Source organism: Schistocerca americana, chromosome 8, assembly GCF_021461395.2.
Source record: "Schistocerca americana isolate TAMUIC-IGC-003095 chromosome 8, iqSchAmer2.1, whole genome shotgun sequence".
Taxonomy (NCBI): domain Eukaryota; kingdom Metazoa; phylum Arthropoda; class Insecta; order Orthoptera; family Acrididae; genus Schistocerca; species Schistocerca americana.
In genome coordinates, this window is record NC_060126.1 from 246,660,522 (window position 1) to 246,683,302 (window position 22,781).

Here is a 22,781-nt window from a genome sequence, read left to right on the forward strand (position 1 = left end):
TCCCATTGCTCGAGTTTCTGTTGCTTGAGTCCCTGTTGATTGTGTTCCCATTGCTTGAATTCCCGTTACTTGAGCTTCTGCTGCTTGAGTTCCTGTTGCTTGGGTTCCCATTGCTCGAGTTTCTGTTGCTTGAGTCCCTGTTGATTGAGTTCCCATTGCTTGAATTCCCGTTACTTGAGCTTCTGCTGCTTGAGTTCCTGTTGCTTGAGTTCCCATTGACCGAGTTTCTGTTGCTTGAGTCCCTGTTGATTGAGTTCCCATTGCTTGAATTCCCGTTACTTGAGCTTCTGCTGCTTGAGTTTCTGTTGCTTGAGTTCCCATTGCTCGAGTTTCTGTTGCTTGAGTCCCTGTTGATTGAGTTCCCATTGCTTGAATTCCCGTTATTTGAGCTTCTGCTGCTTGAGTTCCTGTTGCTTGAGTTCCCATTGCTCGAGTTTCAGTTGCTTGAGTCCCTGTTGAATGAGTTCATATTGCTTGAATTCCCATTACTTGAGCTTCTGTTACTTGAGTTTCTGTTGCTCGAGTTCCCATTGCTTGAGTTAACATTGCTTGAGTTAACATTGCCTGAGTTTCTGTTGCTTGAGTGTCTGTTGCTTGAGTTCCCATTGCTCGAGTATGTGTTGCTTGAGTCCCTGTTGATTGAGTTCCCATTACTTGAATTCCCGTTACTTAAGCTTCTGCTGCTTGAGTTCCTGTTGCATGAATTCCCATTGCTCGAGTTTCTGTTGCTTGAGTCCCTGTTGATTGAGTTCCCATTGCTTGAATTCCCGTTACTTGAGCCTCTGTTGCTTGAGTTTCTGTTGCTCGAGTTCCCATTGCTCGAGTTTCTGTTGCTTGAGTCCCTGTTGATTGAGTTCCCATTGCTTGAATTCCCATTAATTGAGCTTCTGTTGCTTGAGTTTCTGTTGCTCGAGTTCCCATTGCTTGGGTCAACATTGCTTGAGTTAACATTGCCTGAGTTTCTGTTGCTTGAGTGTCTGTTGCTTGAGTTCCCATTGCTCGAGTTTCTGTTGCTTGAGTCCCTGTTGATTGAGTTCCCATTGCTTGAATTCCCATTACTTGAGCTTCTGCTGCTTGAGTTTCTGTTGCTTGAGTTCCCATTGCTCGAGTTTCTGTTGCTTGAGTCCCTGTTGATTGAGTTCCCATTGCTTGAATTCCCGTTACTTGAGCTTCTGCTATTTGAGTTCCTGTTGCTTGAGTTTCCATTGCTCGAGTTTCTGTTGCTTGAGTCCCGGTTGATTGAGTTCCCATTGCTTTAATTCCCGTTACTTGAGCTTCTGCTGCTTGAGTTCCTGTTGCTTGAGTTCCCATTGCTCGAGTTTCTGTTACTTGAGTCCCTGTTGATTGAGTTCCAATTGCTTGAATTCCCGTTACTTGAGCTTCTGTTGCTTGAGTTTCTGTTGCTCGAGTTCCCATTGCTTGAGTTAACATTGCTTCAGTTAACATTGCCTTAGTTGCTGTTGCTTGAGTCCCTGTTGATTGAGTTCCCATTGCTTGAATTCCCGTTACTTGAGCTTCTGCTGCTTGAGTTCCTGTTGCTTGAGTTCCCATTGCTCGAGTTTCTGTTGCTTGAGTCCCTGTTGATTGAGTTCCCATTGCTTGAATTATCGTTACTTGAGCTTCTGCTGCTTGAGTTCCTGTTGCTTGAGTTTCCATTGCTCGAGTTTCTTTTGCTTGAGTCCCTGTTGATTGAGTTCCCATTGCATGAATTCCCGTTACTTGAGCTTCTGCTGCTTGAGTTCCTGTTGCTTAAGTTCCCATTGCTCGAGTTTCTGTTGTTTGAGTCCCTGTTGATTGAGTTCCCATTGCTTGAATTCCCGTTACTTGAGCTTCTGCTGCTTGAGTTTCTGTTGCTTGAGTTCCCATTGCTCGAGTTTCTGTTGCTTGAGTCCCTGTTGATTGAGTTCCCATTGCTTGAATTCCCGTTACTTGTGCTTCTGCTGCTTGAGTTCCTGTAGCTTGAGTTCCCATTGCTCGAGTTTCTGTTGCTTGAGTCCCTGTTGATTGAGTTCCCATTGCCTGAATTCCCGTTACTTGAGCTTCTGCTGCTCGAGTTCCTGTTGCTTGCTTTCCCATTGCTCGAGTTTCTGTTGCTTGAGTCCCTGTTGATTGAGTTCCCATTGCTTGAATTCCCGTTACTTGAGCTTCTGTTGCTTGAGTTTCTGTTGCTCGAGTTCCCATTGCTTGAGTTAACATTGCTTGAGTTTACATTGCCTGACTTTCTGTTGCTTGAGTGTCTGTTGCTTGAGTTCCCATTGCTCGATTTTCTGTTGCTTGAGTCCCTGTTGATTGAGTTCCCATTGCTTGAATTCCCGTTACTTGAGCTTCTGCTGCTTGAGTGCCTGTTGCTTAAGCTCCCATTGCTCGAGTATCTGTTGCTTTAGTCCCTGTTGATTGAGTTCCCATTGCTTGAATTCCCGTTACTTGCGCTTCTGCTGCTTGAGTTTCTGTTGCTTGAGTTCCCATTGCTCGAGTTTCTGTTGCTTGAGTCCCTGTTGATTGAGTTCCCATTGCTTGAATTCCCGTTACTTGAACTTCTGCTGCTCGAGTTGGTGTTGCTTGAGTTCCCATTGCTCGAGTATCTGTTGCTTGAGTCCCTGTTGATTCAGTTCCCAGTGCTTGAATTCCTGTTACCTGAGCTTCTGTTGCTTGAGTTTCGGTTGCTCGAGTTCCCATTGCTTGAGTTAACATTGCTTGAGTTAACATTGCCTGAGTTTCTGTTACTTGAGTGTCTGTTGCTTGAGTTCCCATTGCTCGAGTTTCTGTTGCTTGAGACCCTGTTGATTGAGTTCCCATTGCTTGAATTCCCGTTACTTGAGCTTCTGCTGCTTGACTTCCTGTTGCTTGAGTTCCCATTGCTCGAGTTTCTGTTGCTTGAGTCCCTGTTGATTGAGTTCCCATAGCTTGAATTCCCGTTACTTGAGCTTCTGCTGCTTGAGTTTCTGTTGCTTGAGTTCCCATTGCTCGAGTTTCTGTTGCTTGAGTCCCTGTTGATTGAGTTCCCATTGCTTGAATTCCCGTTACTTGAGCTTCTGCTGCTTGAGTTCCTGTTGCTTGAGTTCCCATTGCTCGAGTTTCTGTTGCTTGAGTCCCTGTTGATTGAGTTCCCATTGCTTGAATTCCCGTTACTTGAGCTTCTGTTGCTTGAGTTTCTGTTGCTCGAGTTCCCATTGCTTGAGTTATCATTGCTTGAGTTAACATTGCCTGAGTTTCTGTTGCTTGAGTGTCCGTTGCTTAAGTTCCCATTGCTCGAGTTTCTATTGCTTGAGTACCTGTTGATTGAGTTCCCATTGCTTGGATTCCCGTTACTTGAGCTTTTGCTGCTTGAGCTTCAGTTGCTTGAGTTCCCATTGCTCGAGTTTCTGTTGCTTGAGTCCCTGTTGATTGAGTTCCCATTGCTTGAATTTCCGTTACTTGAGCTTCTGCTGCTTGAGATCCTGTTGCTTGAGTTTCCATTGCTCGAGTTTCTGTTGCTTGGGTCCCTATTGATTGAGTTCCCATTGCTTGAATTCCCGTTACTTGAGCTTCTGTTGCTTGAGTTCCTGTTGCTTGAGTTCCCATTGCTCGAGTTTCTGTTGCTTGAGTCCCTGTTGATTGAGTTCCCATTGCTTGAATTCCCATTACTTGAGCTTCTGTTGCTTGAGTTTCTGTTGCTCGAGTTCCCATTGCTTGAGTTAACATTGCTTGAGTTAACATTGCCCGAGTTTCTGTTGCTTGAGTGTCTGTTGCTTGAGTTCCCATTGCTCGAGTTTCTGTTGCTTGAGTCCCTGTTGATTGAGTTCCCATTGCTTGAATTCCCGTTACTTGAGCTTCTGCTGCTTGAGTTCCTGTTGCTTGAGTTCCCATTGCTCGAGTTTCTATTGCTTGAGTCCCTGTTGATTGAGTTCCCATTGCTTGAATTCCCGTTACTTGTGCCTCTGTTGCTTGAGTTTCTGTTGCTCGAGTTCCCATTGATTGAGTTAACATTGCTTGAGTTAACATTGCCTGAGTTTCTGTTGCTTGAGTGTCTGTTGCTTAAGTTCCCATTGCTCGATTTTTTGTTGCTTGAGTCCCTGTTGATTGAGTTCCCATTGCTTGAATTCCCGTTACTTGAGCTTCTGCTGCTTGAGTTCCATTTACTTGAGTTCCCATTGCTCGAGTTTCTGTTGCTTGAGTCCCTGTTGATTGAGTTCACAATGCTTGAATTCCCGTTACTTGAGCTTCTGTTGCTTGAGTTTCTGTTGCTCGAGTTCCCATTGCTTGAGTTAACATTGCTTGAGTTAACATTGCCTGAGTTTCTGTTGCTTGAGTGCCTGTTGCTTGAGTTCCCATTGCTCGAGTTTCTGTTGCTTGAGTTCCTGTTGATTGAGTTCCCATTGCTTGAATTCCTGTTACTTGAGCTTCTGCTGCTTGAGTTTCTGTTGCTTAAGTTCCCATTGCCTGAGTTACTGTTGCTTGAGTCCCTGTTGATTGAGTTCCCATTGCTTGAATTCCCGTTACTTGAGCTTCTGCTGCTTGAGTTTCTGTTGCTTGAGTTCCCATTGCTCGAGTTTCTGTTGTTTGAGTCCCTGTTGATTGAGTTCCCATTGCTTGAATTCCCGTTACTTGAACCTCTGTTGCTTGAGTTTCTGTTGCTCGAGTTCCCATTGCTTGAGATAACATTGCTTGAAATAACATTGCCTGAGTTTCTGTTGCTTGAGTGTCTGTTGCTTGAGTTCCCATTGCTCGAGTTTCTGTTGCTTGAGTCCCTGATGATTGAGTTCCCACTGCTTGAATTCCCGTTACTTGAGCTTCTGTTGCTTGGGTTTCTGTTGCTCGAGTTCCCATTGCTTGAGTTAACATTGCCTGATTTAACATTGCCTGAGTTTCTGTTGCTTGAGTGTCTGTTGCTTGAGTTCCCATTGCTCGAGTTTCTGTTGCTTGTGTCCCTGTTGATTGAGTTCCCATTGCTTGAATTCCCGTTACTTGAGCTTCTGCTGCTTGAGTTTCTGTTGCTTGAGTTCCCATTGCTCGAGTTTCTGTTGCTTGAGTCCCTGTTGATTGAGTTCCCATTTCTTGAATTCCCGTTACTTGAGCTTCTGCTGCTTGAGTTCCTGTTGCTTGAGTTCCCATTGCTCGAGTTTCTGTTGCTTAAGTCCCTGTTGATTGAGTTCCCATTGCTTGAATTCCCATTACTTGAGCTTCTGTTGCTTGAGTTTCTGTTGCTCGAGTTCCCATTGCTTTAGTTAACATTGCTTAAGTTAACATTGCCTGAGTTTCTGTTGTTTGAGTGTCTGTTGCTTGAGTTCCCATTGCTCGAGTTTCTGTTCCTTGAGTCCCTGTTGATTAAGTTCCCATTGCTTGAATTCCCGTTACTTGAGCTTCTGCTGCTTGAGTTTCTGTTGCTTGAGTTCCCATTGCTCGAGTTTCTGTTGCTTGAGTCCCTGTTGATTGAGTTCCCGTTGCTTGAATTCCCGTTAATTGAGCTTCTGCTGCTCGAGTTCCTGTTGCTTGAGTTCCCATTGCTCGAGTTTCTGTTGCTTGAGTCCCTGTTGATTGAGTTCCCATTGCTTGAATTCCCGTTACTTGAGCTTCTGCTGCTTGAGTTCCTGTTGCTTGAGTTCCTATTGCTCGAGTTTCTGTTGCTTGAGTCCCTGTTGATTGAGTTCCCATTGCTTGAATTCCCGTTACTTGAGCTTCTGTTGCTTGAGTTTCTGTTGCTTGAGTTCCCATTGCTTGAGTTAACATTGCTTGATTTAACATTGCCTGAGTTTCTGTTGCTTGAGTGTCTGTTGCTTGAGTTCCCATTGCTCGAGTTTCTGTTGCTTGAGTCCCTGTTGATTAAGTTCCCATTGCTTGAATTCCCGTTACTTGAGCTTTTGCTGCTTGAGTTTCTGTTGCTTGAGTTCCCATTGCTCGAGTTTCTGTTGCTTGAGTCCCTGTTGATTGAGTTCCCATTTCTTGAATTCCCGTTACTTGAGCTTCTGCTGCTTGAGTTCCTGGTGCTTGAGTTCCCATTGCTCGAGTTTCTGTTGCTTGAGTCCCTGTTGATTGAGTTCCCATTGCTTGAATTCCCGTTACTTGAGCTTCTGTTGCTTGAGTTTCTGTTGCTCGAGTTCCCATTGCTTGAGTTATCATTGCTTGAGTTAACCTTGCCTGAGTTTCTGTTGCTTGAGTGTCTGTTGCTTGGGTTCCCATTGCTCGAGTTTCTGTTGCTTGAGTACCTGTTGAATGAGTTCCCATTGCTTGGATTCCCGTTACTTGAGCTTTTGCTGCTTGAGCTTCTGTTGCTTGAGTTCCCATTGCTCGAGTTTCTGTTGCTTGAGTCCCTGTTGATTGAGTTCCCATTGCTTGAATTTCCGTTACTTGAGCTTCTGCTGCTTGAGATCCTGTTGCTTGAGTTTCCATTGCTCGAGTTTCTGTTGCTTGAGTCCCTGTTGATTGAGTTCCCATTGCTTGAATTCCCATTACTTGAGCTTCTGTTGCTTGAGTTTCTGTTGCTCGAGTTCCCATTGCTTTAGTTAACATTGCTTAAGTTAACATTGCCTGAGTTTCTGTTGTTTGAGTGTCTGTTGCTTGAGTTCCCATTGCTCGAGTTTGTGTTGCTTGAGTCCCTGTTGATTGAGTTCCCATTGCTTGAATTCCCGTTACTTGAGCTTCTGCTGCTTGAGTTTCTGTTGCTTGAGTTCCCATTGCTCGAGTTTCTGTTGCTTGAGTCCCTGTTGATTGAGTTCCCATTTCAAGAATTCCCGTTACTTGAGCTTCTGCTGCTTGAGTTCCTGTTGCTTGAGTTCCCATTGCTCGAGTTTCTGTTGCTTGAGTCCCTGTTGATTGAGTTCCCATAGCTTGAATTCCCGTTACTTGAGCTTCTGCTGCTTGAGTTTCTGTTGCTTGAGTTCCCATTGCTCGAGTTTCTGTTGCTTGAGTCCCTGTTGATTGAGTTCCCATTGCTTGAATTCCCGTTACTTGAGCTTCTGCTGCTTGAGTTCCTGTTGCTTGAGTTCCCATTGCTCGAGTTTCTGTTGCTTGAGTCCCTGTTGATTGAGTTCCCATTGCTTGAATTCCCGTTACTTGAGCTTCTGTTGCTTGAGTTTCTGTTGCTCGAGTTCCCATTGCTTGAGTTATCATTTCTTGAGTTAACATTGACTGAGTTTCTGTTGCTTGAGTGTCTGTTGCTTAAGTTCCCATTGCTCGAGTTTCTATTGCTTGAGTACCTGTTGATTGAGTTCCCATTGCTTGGATTCCCGTTACTTGAGCTTTTGCTGCTTGAGCTTCTGTTGCTTGAGTTCCCATTGCTCGAGTTTCTGTTGCTTGAGTCCCTGTTGATTGGGTTCCCATTGCTTGAATTTCCGTTACTTGAGCTTCTGCTGCTTGAGATCCTGTTGCTTGAGTTTCCATTGCTCGAGTTTCTGTTGCTTGAGTCCCTATTGATTGAGTTCCCATTGCTTGAATTCCCGTTACTTGAGCTTCTGTTGATTGAGTTTCTGTTGCTCAAAGTTCCCATTGCTTGAGTTAACATTGCTTGAGTTAACAATGCCTGAGTTTCTGTTGCTTGAGTGTCTGTTGCTTGAGTTCCCATTGACCGAGTTTCTGTTGCTTGAGTCCCTGTTAATTGAGTTCCCATTGCTTGAATTCCCGTTACTTGAGCTTCTGCTGCTTGAGTTTCTGTTGCTTGAGTTCCCATTGCTCGAGTTTCTGTTGCTTGAGTCCCTATTGATTGAGTTCCCATTGCTTGAATTCCCGTTACTTGAGCTTCTGCTGCTTGAGTTCCTGTTGCTTGAGTTCCCATTGCTCGAGTTTCTGTTGCTTGAGTCCCTGTTGATTGAGTTCCCATTGCTTGAATTCCCATTACTTGAGCTTCTGTTGCTTGAGTTTCTGTTGCTCGAGTTCCCATTGCTTGAGTTAACATTGCTTGAGTTAACTTTGCCCGAGTTTCTGTTGCTTGAGTGTATGTTGCTTGAGTTCCCATTGCTCGAGTTTCTGTTGCTTGAGTCCCTGTTGATTGAGTTCCCATTGCTTGAATTCCCGTTACTTGAGCTTCTGCTGCTTGAGTTCCTGTTGCTTGAGTTCCCATTGCTCGAGTTTCTATTGCTTGAGTCCCTGTTGATTGAGTTCCCATTGCTTGAATTCCCTTTACTTGAGCCTCTGTTGCTTGAGTTTCTGTTGCTCGAGTTCCCATTGATTGAGTTAACATTGCTTGAGTTAACATTGCGTGAGTTTCTGTTGCTTGAGTGTCTGTTGCTTGAGTTCCCATTGCTCGATTTTTTGTTGCTTGAGTCCCTGTTGATTGAGTTCCCATTGCTTGAACTCCCGTTACTTGAGCTTCTGCTGCTTGAGTTCCATTTACTTGAGTTCCCATTGCTCGAGTTTCTGTTGCTTGAGTCCCTGTTGATTGAGTTCACAATGCTTGAATTCCCGTTACTTGAGCTTCTGTTGCTTGAGTTTCTGTTGCTCGAGTTCCCATTGCTTGAGTTAACATTGCTTGAGTTAACATTGCCTGAGTTTCTGTTGCTTGAGTGCCTGTTGCTTGAGTTCCCATTGCTCGAGTTTCTGTTGCTTGAGTCCCTGTTGATTGAGTTCCCATTGCTTGAATTCCCGTTACTTGAGCTTCTGCTGCTTGAGTTTCTGTTGCTTGAGTTCCCATTGCCTGAGTTTCTGTTGCTTGAGTCCCTGTTGATTGAGCTCCCATTGCTTGAATTCCCGTTACTTGAGCTTCTGCTGCTTGAGTTTCTGTTGCTTGAGTTCCCATTGCTCGAGTTTCTGTTGCTTGAGTCCCTGTTGATTGAGTTCCCATTGCTTGAATTCCCGTTACTTGAACCTCTGTTGCTTGAGTTTCTGTTGCTCGAGTTCCCATTGCTTGAGATAACATTGCTTGAAATAACATTGCCTGAGTTTCTGTTGCTTGAGTGTCTGTTGCTTGAGTTCCCATTGCTCGAGTTTCTGTTGCTTGAGTCCCTGTTGATTGAGTTCCCATTGCTTGAATTCCCGTTACTTGAGCTTCTGTTGCTTGGGTTTCTGTTGCTTGAGTTCCCATTGCTTGAGTTAACATTGCTTGATTTAACATTGCCTGAGTTTCTGTTGCTTGAGTGTCTGTTGCTTGAGTTCCCATTGCTCGAGTTTCTGTTGCTTGTGTCCCTGTTGATTGAGTTCCCATTGCTTGAATTCCCGTTACTTGAGCTTCTGCTGCTTGAGTTTCTGTTGCTTGAGTTCCCATTGCTCGAGTTTCTGTTGCTTGAGTCCCTGTTGATTGAGTTCCCATTTCTTGAATTCCCGTTACTTGAGCTTCTGCTGCTTGAGTTCCCGTTGCTTGAGTTCCCATTGCTCGAGTTTCTGTTGCTTGAGTCCCTGTTGATTGAGTTCCCATTGCTTGAATTCCCGTTACTTGAGCTTCTGTTGCTTGAGTTTCTGTTGCTCGAGTTCCCATTGCCTGAGTTATCATTGCTTGAGTTAACATTGCCTGAGTTTCTGTTGCTTGAGTGTCTGTTGCTTGGGTTCCCATTGCTCGAGGTTCTGTTGCTTGAGTACCTGTTGATTGAGTTCCCATTGCTTGGATTCCCGTTACTTGAGCTTTTGCTGCTTTAGCTTCTGTTGCTTGAGTTCCCATTGGTCGAGTTTCTGTTGCTTGAGTCCCTGTTGATTGAGTTCCCATTGCTTGAATTTCCGTTACTTGAGCTTCTGCTGCTTGAGATCCTGTTGCTTGAGTTTCCATTGCTCGAGTTTCTGTTGCTTGAGTCCCTGTTGATTGAGTTCCCATTGCTTGAATTCCCATTACTTGTGCTTCTGTTGCTTGAGTTTCTGTTGCTCGAGTTCCCATTGCTTTAGTTAACATTGCTTAAGTTAACATTGCCTGAGTTTCTGTTGTTTGAGTGTCTGTTGCTTGAGTTCCCATTGCTCGAGTTTCTGTTGCTTGAGTCCCTGTTGATTAAGTTCCCATTGCTTGAATTCCCGTTACTTGAGCTTCTGCTGCTTGAGTTTCTGTTGCTTGAGTTCCCATTGCTCGAGTTTCTGTTGCTTGAGTCCCTGTTGATTGAGTTCCCGTTGCATGAATTCCCGTTACTTGAGCTTCTGCTGCTCGAGTTCCTGTTGCTTGAGTTCCCATTGCTCGAGTTTCTGTTGCTTGAGTCCCTGTTGATTGAGTTCCCATTGCTTGAATACCCGTTACTTGAGCTTCTGCTGCTTGAGTTCCTGTTGCTTGAGTTCCCATTGCTCGAGTTTCTGTTGCTTGAGTCCCTGTTGATTGAGTTCCCATTGCTTGAATTCCCGTTACTTGAGCTTCTGTTGCTTGAGTTTCTGTTGCTTGAGTTCCCATTGCTTGAGTTAACATTGCTTGATTTAACATTGCCTGAGTTTCTGTTGCTTGAGTGTCTGTTGCTTGAGTTCCCATTGCTCGAGTTTCTGTTGCTTGAGTCCCTTTTGATTGAGTTCCCATTTCAAGAATTCCCGTTACTTGAGCTTCTGTTGCTTGAGTTTCTGTTGCTCGAGTTCCCATTGCTTGAGTTATCATTGCTTGAGTTAACATTGCCTGAGTTTCTGTTGCTTGAGTGTCTGTTGCTTGGGTTCCCATTGCTCGAGTTTCTGTTGCTTGAGTACCTGTTGAATGAGTTCCCATTGCCTGGATTCCCGTTACTTGAGCTTTTGCTGCTTGAGCTTCTGTTGCTTGAGTTCCCATTGCTCGAGTTTCTGTTGCTTGAGTCCCTGTTGATTGAGTTCCCATTGCTTGAATTCCCGTTACTTGAGCTTCTGCTGTTTGAGTTCCTGTTGCTTGAGTTCCCATTGCTCGAGTTTCTGTTGCTTGAGTCCCGGTTGATTGAGTTCCCATTGCTTTAATTCCCGTTACTTGAGCTTCTGCTGCTTGAGTTCCTGTTGCTTGAGTTCCCATTGCTCGAGTTTCTATTACTTGAGTCCCTGTTGATTGAGTTCCAATTGCTTGAATTCCCGTTACTTGAGCTTCTGTTGCTTGAGTTTCTGTTGCTCGAGTTCCCATTGCTTGAGTTAACATTGCTTCAGTTAACATTGCCTTAGTTTCTGTTGCTTGAGTCCCTGTTGATTGAGTTCCCATTGCTTGAATTCCCGTTACTTGAGCTTCTGCTGCTTGAGTTCCTGTTGCTTGAGTTCCCATTGCTCGAGTTTCTGTTGCTTGAGTCCCTGTTGATTGAGTTCCCATTGCTTGAATTATCGTTACTTGAGCTTCTGCTGCTTGAGTTCCTGCTGCTTGAGTTCCCATTGCTCGAGTTTCTGTTGCTTGAGTCCCTGTTGATTGAGTTCCCATTGCTTGAATTCCTGTTACTTGAGGTTCTGCTGCTTGAGTTCCTGTTGCTTGAGTTCCCATTGCTCGAGTTCCTGTTGCTTGAGTCCCTGTTGATTAAGTTCAGATTGCTTGAATTCCCGATACTTGAGCTTCTGCTGCTTGAGTTCCTGTTGCTTGAGTTCCCATTGCTCGAGTTTCTGTTGCTTGAGTCCCTGTTGATTGAGTTCCCATTGCATGAATTCCCGTTACTTGAGCTTCTGCTGCTTGAGTTCCTGTTGCTAAAGTTCCCATTGCTCGAGTTTCTGTTGTTTGAGTCCCTGTTGATTGAGTTCCCATTGCTTGAATTCCCGTTACTTGAGCTTCTGTTGCTAGAGTTTCTGTTGCTCGAGTTCCCATTGCTTGAGTTAACATTGCTTGAGTTTACATTGCCTGACTTTCTGTTGCTTGAGTGTCTGTTGCTTGAGTTCCCATTGCTCGATTTTCTGTTGCTTGAGTCCCTGTTGATTGAGTTCCCATTGCTTGAATTCCCGTTACTTGAGCTTCTGCTGCTTGAGTGCCTGTTGCTTATATTCCCATTGCTCGAGTATCTGTTGCTTGAGTCCCTGTTGCTTGAGTTCCCATTGCTTGAATTCCCGTTACTTGCGCTTCTGCTGCTTGAGTTTCTGTTGCTTGAGTTCCCATTGCTCGAGTTTCTGTTGCTTGAGTCCCTGTTGATTGAGTTCCCATTGCTTGAATTCCCGTTACTTGAACTTCTGCTGCTCGAGTTCGTGTTGCTTGAGTTCCCATTGCTCGAGTTTCTGTTGCTTGAGTCCCTGTTCATTCAGTTCCCAGTGCTTGAATTCCCGTTACCTGAGCTTCTGTTGCTTGAGTTTCGGTTGCTCGAGTTCCCATTGCTTGAGTTAACATTGCTTGAGTTAACATTGCCTGAGTTTCTGTTGCTTGAGTGTCTGTTGCTTGAGTTCCCATTGCTCGAGTTTCTGTTGCTTCGGACCCTGTTGATTGAGTTCCCATTGCTTGAATTCCCGTTACTTGAGCTCCTGCTGCTTTACTTCCTGTTGCTTGAGTTCCCATTGCTCGAGTTTCTGTTGCTTGAGTCCCTGTTGATTGAGTTCCCATAGCTTGAATTCCCGTTACTTGAGCTTCTGCTGCTTGAGTTTCTGTTGCTTGAGTTCCCATTGCTCGAGTTTCTGTTGCTTGAGTCCCTGTTGATTGAGTTCCCATTGCTTGAATTCCCGTTACTTGAGCTTCTGCTGCTTGAGTTCCTGTTGCTTGAGATTCCATTGCTCGAGTTTCTGTTGCTTGAGTCCCTGTTGATTGAGTTCCCATTGCTTGAATTCCCGTTACTTGAGCTTCTGCTGCTTGAGTTCCTGTTGCTTGAGATTCCATTGCTCGAGTTTCTGTTGCTTGAGTCCCTGATGATTGAGTTCCCATTGCTTGAATTCTCAATAATTGAGCTTCTGTTGCTTGAGTTTCTGTTGCTCGAGTTCCCATTGATTGAGTTAACATTGCTTGAGTTAACATTGCCTGAGTTTCTGTTGCTTGAGTGTCTGTTGCTTGAGTTCCCATTGCTCGATTTTTTGTTGCTTGAGTCCCTGTTGATTGAGTTCCCATTGCTTGAATTCCCGTTACTTGAGCTTCTGCTGCTTGAGTTCCATTTACTTGAGTTCCCATTGCTCGAGTTTCTGTTGCTTGAGTCCCTGTTGATTGAGTTCACAATGCTTGAATTCCCATTACTTGAGCTTCTGTTGCTTGAGTTTCTGTTGCACGAGTTCCCATTGCTTGAGTTAACATTGCTTGAGTTAACATTGCCTGAGTTTCTGTTGCTTGAGTGCCTGTTGCTTGAGTTCCCATTGCTCGAGTTTCTGTTGCTTGAGTCCCTGTTGATTGAGTTCCCATTGCTTGAATTCCCGTTACTTGAGCTTCTGCTGCTTGAGTTTCTGTTGCTTGAGTTCCCATTGCCTGAGTTTCTGTTGCTTGAGTCCCTGTTGATTGAGTTCCCATTGCTTGAATTCCCGTTACTTGAGCTTCTGCTGCTTGAGTTTCTGTTGCTTGAGTTCCCATTGCTCGAGTTTCTGTTGCTTGAGTCCCTGTTGATTGAGTTCCCATTGCTTGAATTCCCGTTACTTGAACCTCTGTTGCTTGAGTTTCTGTTGCTCGAGTTCCCATTGCTTGAGATAACATTGCTTGAAATAACATTGCCTGAGTTTCTGTTGCTTGAGTGTCTGTTGCTTGAGTTCCCATTGCTCGAGTTTCTGTTGCTTGAGTCCCTGTTGATTGAGTTCCCATTGCTTGAATTCCCGTTACTTGAGCTTCTGTTGCTTGGGTTTCTGTTGCTCGAGTTCCATTGCTTGAGTTAACATTGCTTGATTTAACATTGCCTGAGTTTCTGTTGCTTGAGTGTCTGTTGCTTGAGTTCCCATTGCTCGAGTTTCTGTTGCTTGTGTCCCTGTTGATTGAGTTCCCATTGCCTGAATTCCCATTACTTGAGCTTCTGCTGCTTGAGTTTCTGTTGCTTGAGTTCCCATTGCTCGAGTTTCTGTTGCTTGAGTCCCTGTTGATTGAGTTCCCATTTCTTGAATTCCCGTTACTTAAGCTTCTGCTGCTTGAGTTCCTGTTGCTTGAGTTCCCATTGCTCGAGTTTCTGTTGCTTGAGTCCCTGTTGATAGAGTTCCCATTGCTTGATTTCCCGTTACTCGAGCTTCTGTTGCTTGAGTTTCTGTTGCTCGAGTTCCCATTGCCTGAGTTATCATTGCTTGAGTTAACATTGCCTGAGTTTCTGTTGCTTGAGTGTCTGTTGCTTGGGTTCCCATTGCTCGAGTTTCTGTTGCTTGAATACCTGTTGATTGGCTCCCATTGCTTGGATTCCCTTTACTTGAGCTTTTGCTGCTTGAGCTTCTGTTGCTTGAGTTCCCATTGCTCGAGTTTATGTTGCTTTAGTCCCTGGTGATTGAGTTCCCATTGCTTGAATTTCCGTTACTTGAGCTTCTGCTGCTTGAGATCCTGTTGCTTGTGTTTCCATTGCTCGAGTTTCTGTTGCTTGAGTCCCTGTTGATTGAGTTCCCATTGCTTGAATTCCCATTACTTGAGCTTCTGTTGCTTGAGTTTCTGTTGCTCGAGTTCCCATTGCTTTAGTTAACATTGCTTAAGTTAACATTGCCTGAGTTTGTGTTGTTTGAGTGTCTGTTGCTTGAGTTCCCATTGCTCGAGTTTCTGTTGCTTGAGTCCCTGTTGATTAAGTTCCCATTGCTTGAATTCCCGTTACTTGAGCTTCTGCTGCTTGAGTTTCTGTTGCTTGAGTTCCCATTGCTCGAGTTTCTGTTGCTTGAGTCCCTGTTGATTGAGTTCCCGTTGCTTGAATTCCCGTTACTTGAGCTTCTGCTGCTCGAGTTCCTGTTGCTTGAGTTCCCATTGCTCGAGTTTCTGTTGCTTGAGTCCCTGTTGATTGAGTTCCCATTGCTTGAATTCCCGTTACTTGAGCTTCTGTTGCTTGAGTTTCTGTTGCTTGAGTTCCCATTGCTTGAGTTAACATTGCTTGATTTAACATTGCCTGAGTTTCTGTTGCTTGAGTGTCTGTTGCTTGAGTTCCCATTGCTCGAGTTTCTGTTGCTTGAGTCCCTGTTGATTGAGTTCCCATTGCTTGAATTCCCGTTACTTGAGCTTCTGCTGCTTGAGTTTCTGTTGCTTGAGTTCCCATTGCTCGAGTTTCTGTTGCTTGAGTCCCTGGTGATTGAGTTCCCATTTCTTGAATTCCCGTTACTTGAGCTTCTGCTGCTTGAGTTCCTGTTGCTTGAGTTCCCATTGCTCGAGTTTCTGTTGCTTGAGTCCCTGTTGATTGAGTTCCCATTGCTTGAATTCCCGTTACTTGAGCTTCTGTTGCTTGAGTTTCTGTTGCTCGAGTTCCCATTGCTTGAGTTATCATTGCTTGAGTTAACGTTGCCTGAGTTTCTGTTGCTTGAGTGTCTGTTGCTTGGGTTCCCATTGCTCGAGTTTCTGTTGCTTGAGTACCTGTTGAATGAGTTCCCATTGCTTGGATTCCCGTTACTTGAGCTTTTGCTGCTTGAGCTTCTGTTGCTTGAGTTCCCATTGCTCGAGTTTCTGTTGCTTGAGTCCCTGTTGATTGATTTCCCATTGCTTGAATTTCCGTTACTTGAGCTTCTGCTGCTTGAGATCCTGTTGCTTGAGTTTCCATTGCTCGAGTTTCTGTTGCTTGAGTCCCTGTTGATTGAGTTCCCATTGCTTGAATTCCCATTACTTGAGCTTCTGTTGCTTGAGTTTCTGTTGCTCGAGTTCCCATTGCTTTAGTTAACATTGCTTAAGTTAACATTGCCTGAGTTTCTGTTGTTTGAGTGTCTGTTGCTTGAGTTCCCATTGCTCGAGTTTGTGTTGCTTGAGTCCCTGTTGATTGAGTTCCCATTGCTTGAATTCCCGTTACTTGAGCTTCTGCTGCTTGAGTTTCTGTTGCTTGAGTTCCCATTGCTCGAGTTTCTGTTGCTTGAGTCCCTGTTGATTGAGTTCCCATTTCAAGAATTCCCGTTACTTGAGCTTCTGCTGCTTGAGTTCCTGTTGCTTGAGTTCCCATTGCTCGAGTTTCTGTTGCTTGAGTCCCTGTTGATTGAGTTCCCATTGCTGGAATTCCCGTTACTTGAGCTTCTGTTGCTTGAGTTTCTGTTGCTCGAGTTCCCATTGCTTGAGTTATCATTGCTTGAGTTAACATTGCCTGAGTTTCTGTTGCTTGAGTCCCTGTTGATTAAGTTCCCATTGCTTGAATTCCCGTTACTTGAACCTCTGTTGCTTGAGTTTCTGTTGCTCGAGTTCCCATTGCTTGAGATAACATTGCTTGAAATAACATTGCCTGAGTTCTGTTGCTTGAGTGTCTGTTGCTTGAGTTCCCATTGCTCGAGTTTCTGTTGCTTGAGTCCCTGTTGATTGAGTTCCCATTGCTTGATTCCCGTTACTTGAGCTTCTGTTGCTTGGGTTTCTGTTGCTCGAGTTCCCATTGCTTAAGTTAACATTGCTTGATTTAACATTGCCTGAGTTTCTGTTGCTTGAGTGTCTGTTGCTTGAGTTCCCATTGCTCGAGTTTCTGTTGCTTGTGTCCCTGTTGATTGAGTTCCCATTGCTTGAATTCCCGTTACTTGAGCTTCTGCTGCTTGAGTTTCTGTTGCTTGCGTTCCCATTGCTCGAGTTTCCGTTGCTTGAGTCCCTGTTGATTGAGTTCCCATTTCTTGAATTCCCGTTACTTGAGCTTCTGCTGCTTGAGTTCCTGTTGCTTGAGTTCCCATTGCTCGAGTTTCTGTTGCTTGAGTCCCTGTTGATTGCGTTCCCATTGCTTGAATTCCGGTTACTTGAGCTTCTGTTGCTTGAGTTTCTGTTGCTCGAGTTCCCATTGCCTGAGTTATCATTGCTTGAGTTAACATTGCCTGAGTTTCTGTTGCTTGAGTGTCTGTTGCTTGGGTTCCCATTGCTCGAGTTTCTGTTGCTTGAGTACCTGTTGATTGAGTTCCCATTGCTTGGATTCCCGTTACTTTAGCTTTTGCTGCTTGAGCTTCTGTTGCTTGAGTTCCCATTGCTCGAGTTTCTGTTGCTTGAGTCCCTGTTGATTGAGTTCCCATTGCTTGAATTTCCGTTACTTGAGCTTCTGCTGCTTGAGATCCTGTTGCTTGAGTTTCCATTTCTTGAGTTTCTGTTGCTTGAGTCCCTGTTGATTGAGTTCCCATTGCTTGAATTCCCATTACTTGAGCTTCTGTTGCTTGAGTTTCTGTTGCTCGAGTTCCCATTGCTTTAGTTAACATTACTTAAGTTAACATTGCCTGAGTTTCTGTTGTTTGAGTGTCTGTTGCTTGAGTTCCCAATACTCGAGTTTCTGTTGCTTGAGTCCCTGTTGATTAAGTTCCCATTGCTTGAATTCCCGTTACTTGAGTTTCTGCTGCTTGAGTTTCTGTTGCTTGAGTTCCCATTGCTCGAGTTTCTGTTGCTTGAGTCCCTGTTGATTGAGTTCCCGTTGCTTGAATTCCCGTTACTAGAGCTTCTGCTGCTCGAGTTCCTGTTGCTTGAGTTCCCATTGCTCGAGTTTCTGTTGCTTGAGTCCCTGTTGATTGAGTTTCCATTGCTTGAATTCCCGTTACTTGAGCTTCTGCTGCTTGAGTTCCTGTTGCTTGAGTTCCCATTACTCGAGTTTCTGTTGCTTGAGTCCCTGTTGATTGAGTTCCCATTGCTTGAATTCCCGTTACTTGAGCTTCTGTTGCTTGAGTTTCTGTTGCTTGAGTTCCCATTGCTTCAGTTAACATTGCTTGATTTAACATTGCCTGAGTTTCTGTTGCTTGAGTGTCTGTTGCTTGAGTTCCCATTGCTCGAGTTTCTGTTGCTTGAGTCCCTGTTGATTGAGTTCCCATTGCTTGAATTCCCGTTACTTGAGCTTCTGCTGCTTGAGTTTCTGTTGCTTGAGTTCCCATTGCTCGAGTTTCTGTTGCTTGAGTCCCTGTTGATTGAGTTCCCATTTCTTGAATTCCCGTTACTTGAGCTTCTGCTGCTTGAGTTCCGGTTGCTTGAGTTCCCATTGCTCGAGTTTCTGTAGCTTGAGTCCCTGTTGATTGAGTTCCCATTGCTTGAATTCCCGTTACTTGAGCTTCTGTTGCTTGAGTTTTTGTTGCTCGAGTTCCCATTGCTTGAGTTATCATTGCTTGAGTTAACATTGCCTGAGTTTCTGTTGCTTGAGTGTCTGTTGCTTGGGTTCCCATTGCTCGAGTTTCTGTTGCTTGAGTACTTGTTGAATGAGTTCCCATTGCTTGGATTCCCGTTACTTGAGCTTTTGCTGCTTGAGCTTCTGTTGCTTGAGTTCCCATTGCTCGAGTTTCTGTTGCTTGAGTCCCTGTTGATTGAGTTCCCATTGCTTGAATTTCCGTTACTTGAGCTTCTGCTGCTTGAGATCCTGTTGCTTGAGTTTCCATTGCTCGAGTTTCTGTTGCTTGAGTCCCTGTTGATTGAGTTCCCATTGCTTGAATTCCCATTACTTGAGCTTCTGTTGCTTGAGTTTCTGTTGCTCGAGTTCCCATTGCTTTAGTTAACATTGCTTAAGATAACATTGCCTGAGTTTCTGTTGTTTGAGTGTCTGTTGCTTGAGTTCCCGTTGCTCGAGTTTCTGTTGCTTGAGTCCCTGTTGATTGAGTTTCCATTGCTTGAACTCCTGTTACTTGAACCTCTGTTGCTTGAGTTTCTGTTGCTCGAGTTCCCAATGCTTGAGTTAACATTGCTCGATTTAACATTGCCTGAGTTTCTGTTACTTGAGTGTCTGTTGCTTGAGTTCCCATTGATCGAGTTTCTGTTGCTTGAGTCCCTGTTGATTGAGTTTCCATTGCTTGAATTCCCGTTACTTGAGCTTCTGTTGCTTGAGTTTCTGTTGCTTGAGTTCCCATTGCTCGAGTTTTTGTTGCTTGAGTCCCTGTTGATTGAGTTCCCATTGCTTGAATTCCCGTTACTTGAGCTTCTGCTGCTTGAGTTTCTGTTGCTTGAGTTCCCATTGCTCGAGTTTCTGTTGCTTGAGTCCCTGTTGATTGAGTTCCCATTGCTTGAATTCCCGTTACTTGTGCTTCTGCTGCTTGAGTTCCTGTTGCTTGAGTTCCCATTGCTCGAGTTTCTGTTGCTTGAGTCCCTGTTGATTGAGTTCCCAATGCTTGAATTCCCGTTACTTGAGCTTCTGCTGCTTGAGTTCCTGTTGCTTGAGTTCCCATTGCTCGAGTTTCTGTTGCTTGGGTCCCTGTTGATTGAGTTCCCATTGCTTGAATTCCCGTTACTTGAGCTTCTGCTGCTTGAGTTCCTGTTGCTTGAGTTCCCATTGCTCGAGTTTCTGTTGCTTGAGTCCCTGTTGATTGAGTTCCCATTGCTTGAATTCCCGTTACTTGAGCCTCTGTTGCTTGAGTTTCTGTTGCTCGAGTTCCCATTGCTTTAGTTAACATTGCTTGAGTTAACATTGCCTGAGTTTCTGTTGCTTGAGTGTCTGTTGCTTGAGTTCCCATTGCTCGAGTTTCTGTTGCTTGAGTCCCTATTGATTGAGTTCCCATTGCTTGAATTCCCGTTACTTGAGCTTCTGCTGCTTGAGTTCCTGTTGCTTGAGTTCCCATTGCTCGAGTTTCTGTTGCTTGAGTCCCTGTTGATTGAGTTCACATTGCTTGAATTCCCGTTACTTGAGCTTCTGTTGCTTGAGTTTCTGTTTCTCGAGTTCCCATTGCTTGAGTTAACATTGCTTGAGTTAACATTGCTTGAGTTTCTGTTGCTTGAGTGCCTGTTGCTTGAGTTCCCATTGCTCGAGTTTCTGTTGCTTGAGTCCCTGTTGATTGAGTTCCCATTGCTTGAATTCCCGTTACTTGAGCTTCTGCTGCTTGAGTTTCTGTTGCTTGAGTTCCCATTGCCTGAGTTCTGTTGCTTGAGTCCCTGTTGATTGAGTTCCCATTGCTTGAATTCACGTTACTTGAGCTTCTGCTGCTTGAGTTTCTGTTGCTTGAGTTCCCATTGCTCGAGTTTCTGTTGCTTGAGTCCCTGTTGATTGAGTTCCCATTGCTTGAATTCCCGTTACTTGAACCTCTGTTGCTTGAGTTTCTGTTGCTCGAGTTCCCATTGCTTGAGATAACATTGCTTGAGTTAACATTGCCTGAGTTTCTGTTGCTTGAGTGTCTGTTGCTTGAGTTCCCATTGCTCGAGTTTCTGTTGCTTGAGTCCCTGTTGTTTGAGTTCCCATTGCTTGAATTCCCGTTACTTGAGCTTCTGTTGCTTGAGTTTCTGTTGCTCGAGTTCCCATTGCTTGAGTTAACATTGCTTGATTTAACATTGCCTGAGTTTCTGTGGCTTTAGTGTCTGTTGCTTGAGTTCCCATAGATCGAGTTTCTGTTGCTTGAGACCCTGTTGATTGAGTTCCCATTGCTTGAATTCCCGTTACTTAAGCTTCTGTTGCTTGAGTTTCTGTTGCTTGAGTTCCCATTGCTCGAGTTTTTGTTGCTTGAGTCCCTGTTGGTTAAGTTCCCATTGCTTGAATTCCTGTTACTTGAGCTTCTGCTGCTTGAGTTTCTGTTGCTTGAGTTCCCATTGCTCGAGTTTCTGTTGCTTGAGTCCCTGTTGATTGAGTTCCCATTGCTTGAATTCCCGTTACTTGAACCTCTGTTGCTTGAGTTTCTGTTGCTCGAGTTCCCATTGCTTGAGATAACATTGCTTGAGTTAACATTGCCTGAGTTTCTGTTGCTTGAGTGTCTGTTGCTTGAGTTCCCATTGCTCGAGTTTCTGTTGCTTGAGTCCCTGTTGATTGAGTTCCCATTGCTTGAATTCCCGTTACTTGAGCTTTTGCTGCTTGAGCTTCTGTTGCTTGAGTTCCCATTGCTCGAGTTTCTGTTGCTTGAGTCCCTGTTGATTGAGTTCCCATTGCTTGAATTCCCGTTACTTGAGCTTCTGCTGCTTGAGATCCTGTTGCTTGAGTTTCCATTGCTCGAGTTTCTGTGGCTTGAGTCCCTGTTGATTGAGTTCCCATTGCTTGAATTCCCATTACTTGAGCCTCTGTTGCTTGAGTTTCTGTTGCTCGAGTTCCCATTGCTTGAGTTAACATTGCTTGAGTTAACATTGCCTGAGTTTCTGTTGCTTGAGTGTCTGTTGCTTGATTTCCCATTGCTCGAGTTTGTGTTGCTTGAGTCCCTGTTGATTGAGTTGCCATTGCTTGAATTCCCGTTACTTGAGCTTCTGCTGCTTGAGTTCCTGTTGCTTGAGTTCCCATTGCTCGAGTTTCTGTTGCTTGAGTCCCTGTTGATTGAGTTCACATTGCTTGAATTCCCGTTACTTGAGCTTCTGTTGCTTGAGTTTCTGTTGCTCGAGTTCCCATTGCTTGAGTTAACATTGCTTGAGTTAACATTGCCTGAGTTTCTGTTGCTTGAGTGCCTGTTGCTTGAGTTCCCATTGCTCGAGTTTCTGTTGCTTGAGTCCTTGTTGATTGAGTTCCCATTGCTTGAATTCCCGTTACTTGAGCTTCTACTGCTTGAGTTTCTGTTGCTTGAGTTCCCATTGCCTGAGTTTCTGTTGCTTGAGTACCTGTTGATTGAGTTCCCATTGCTTGAATTCCCGTTACTTGAGCTTCTGCTGCTTGAGTTTCTGTTGCTTGAGTTCCCATTGCTCGAGTTTCTGTTGCTTGAGTCCCTGTTGATTGAGTTCCCATTGCTTGAATTCCCGTTACTTGAACCTCTGTTGCTTGAGTTTCTGTGGCTCGAGTTCCCATTGCTTGAGATAACATTGCTTGAGTTAACATTGCCTGAGTTTCTGTTGCTTGAGTGTCTGTTGCTTGAGTTCCCATTGCTCGAGTTTCTGTTGCTTGAGTTCCTGTTGATTGAGTTCCCATTGCTTGAATTCCCGTTACTTGAGCTTCTGTTGCATGAGTTTCTGTTGCTCGAGTTCCCATTGCTTGAGTTAACATTGCTTGATTTAACATTGCCTGAGTTTCTGTTGCTTGAGTCTCTGTTGCTTGAGTTCCCATTGATCGAGTTTCTGTTGCTTGAGTCCCTGTTGATTGAGTTCCCATTGCTTGAATTCCCGTTACTTGAGCTTCTGTTGCTTGAGTTTCTGTTGTTTGAGTTCCCATTGCTCGAGTTTTTGTTGCTTGAGTCCCTGGTGATTGAGTTCCCATTGCTTGAATTCCCGTTACTTGAGCTTCTGCTGCTTGAGTTTCTGTTGCTTGAGTTCCCATTGCTCCAGTTTCTGTTGCTTGAGTCCCTGTTGATTGAGTTCCCATTGCTTGAATTCCCGTTACTTGAGCTTCTGCTGCTTGAGTTCCTGTTGCTTGAGTTCCCATTGCTCGAGTTTCTGTTGCTTGAGTCCCTGTTGATTGAGTTCCCAATGCTTGAATTCCCGTTACTTGAGCTTCTGCTGCTTGAGTTCCTGTTGCTTGAGTTCCCATTGCTCGAGTTTCTGTTGCTTGAGTCCCTGTTGATTGAGTTCACATTGCTTGAATTCCCGTTTCTTGAGCTTCTGTTGCTTAAGTTTCTGTTGCTCCAGGTCCCATTGCTTGAGTTAACATTGCTTGAGTTAACATTGCCTGAGTTTCTGTTGCTTGAGTGCCTGTTGCTTGAGTTCCCATTGCTCGAGTTTCTGTTGCTTGAGTCCCTGTCGATTGAGTTCCCATTGCTTGAATTCCCGTTACTTGAGCTTCTGCTGCTTGAGTCTCTGTTGCGTGAGTTCCCATTGCCTGAGTTTCTGTTGGTTGAGTCCCTGTTGATTGAGTTCCCATTGCTTGAATTCCCGTTACTTGAGCTTCTGCTGCTTGAGTTTCTGTTGCTTGAGTTCCCATTGCTCGAGTTTCTGTTGCTTGAGTCCCTGTTGATTGAGTTCCCATTGCTTGAATTCCCGTTACTTGAACCTCTGTTGCTTGAGTTTCTGTTGCTCGAGTTCCCATTGCTTGAGATAACATTGCTTGAGTTAACATTGCCTGAGTTTCTGTTGCTTGAGTGTCTGTTGCTTGAGTCCCCATTGCTCGAGTTTCTGTTGCTTGAGTCCCTGTTGATTGAGTTCCCATTGCTTGAATTCCCGTTACTTGAGCTTCTGTTGCTTGAGT

General features: G+C 44.6%; 5 protein-coding genes across 5 annotated transcripts; all 5 read right to left on the reverse strand.

The window, feature by feature from the left end:
* Positions 1-465: 465 nt before the first annotated feature.
* LOC124545730 (mucin-19-like) lies at positions 466-13,731 on the reverse strand. The gene is made up of 24 exons (XM_047124672.1): positions 13,511-13,731; positions 13,337-13,473; positions 12,973-13,293; positions 12,056-12,903; positions 11,850-11,913; positions 9,911-11,313; positions 9,801-9,873; positions 8,479-9,693; positions 7,210-8,343; positions 6,505-7,127; positions 6,325-6,392; positions 5,935-6,182; positions 5,335-5,792; positions 5,225-5,297; positions 4,420-5,012; positions 4,270-4,337; positions 3,985-4,157; positions 3,273-3,872; positions 2,429-3,173; positions 1,510-2,282; positions 1,270-1,472; positions 1,060-1,127; positions 775-1,022; positions 466-632 (listed from the first exon to the last, which is right to left on the reverse strand). The coding sequence occupies exons 1-24, from the start codon at positions 13,729-13,731 to the stop codon at positions 466-468; spliced, it is 10,524 nt and encodes a 3,507-aa protein (XP_046980628.1).
* A 707-nt stretch (positions 13,732-14,438) lies between these two features.
* On the reverse strand, positions 14,439-15,500 carry LOC124545732 (mucin-22-like). The gene has a single exon (XM_047124673.1). The coding sequence runs from the start codon at positions 15,498-15,500 to the stop codon at positions 14,439-14,441; it is 1,062 nt and encodes a 353-aa protein (XP_046980629.1).
* Positions 15,501-17,006: 1,506 nt separating this feature from the next.
* On the reverse strand, positions 17,007-18,258 carry LOC124545733 (mucin-22-like). The gene is made up of 2 exons (XM_047124674.1): positions 17,122-18,258; positions 17,007-17,084 (listed from the first exon to the last, which is right to left on the reverse strand). Exons 1-2 carry the CDS (start codon positions 18,256-18,258, stop codon positions 17,007-17,009), a joined length of 1,215 nt encoding a protein of 404 aa, XP_046980630.1.
* An 18-nt stretch (positions 18,259-18,276) lies between these two features.
* LOC124545734 (mucin-22-like) lies at positions 18,277-19,323 on the reverse strand. Its single transcript, XM_047124675.1, has one exon. It carries the CDS (start codon positions 19,321-19,323, stop codon positions 18,277-18,279), a length of 1,047 nt encoding a protein of 348 aa, XP_046980631.1.
* A 1,673-nt stretch (positions 19,324-20,996) lies between these two features.
* Positions 20,997-22,127, reverse strand: LOC124545735 (mucin-22-like). The gene has a single exon (XM_047124677.1). The coding sequence runs from the start codon at positions 22,125-22,127 to the stop codon at positions 20,997-20,999; it is 1,131 nt and encodes a 376-aa protein (XP_046980633.1).
* Between the last annotated feature and the right edge of the window lie 654 nt (positions 22,128-22,781).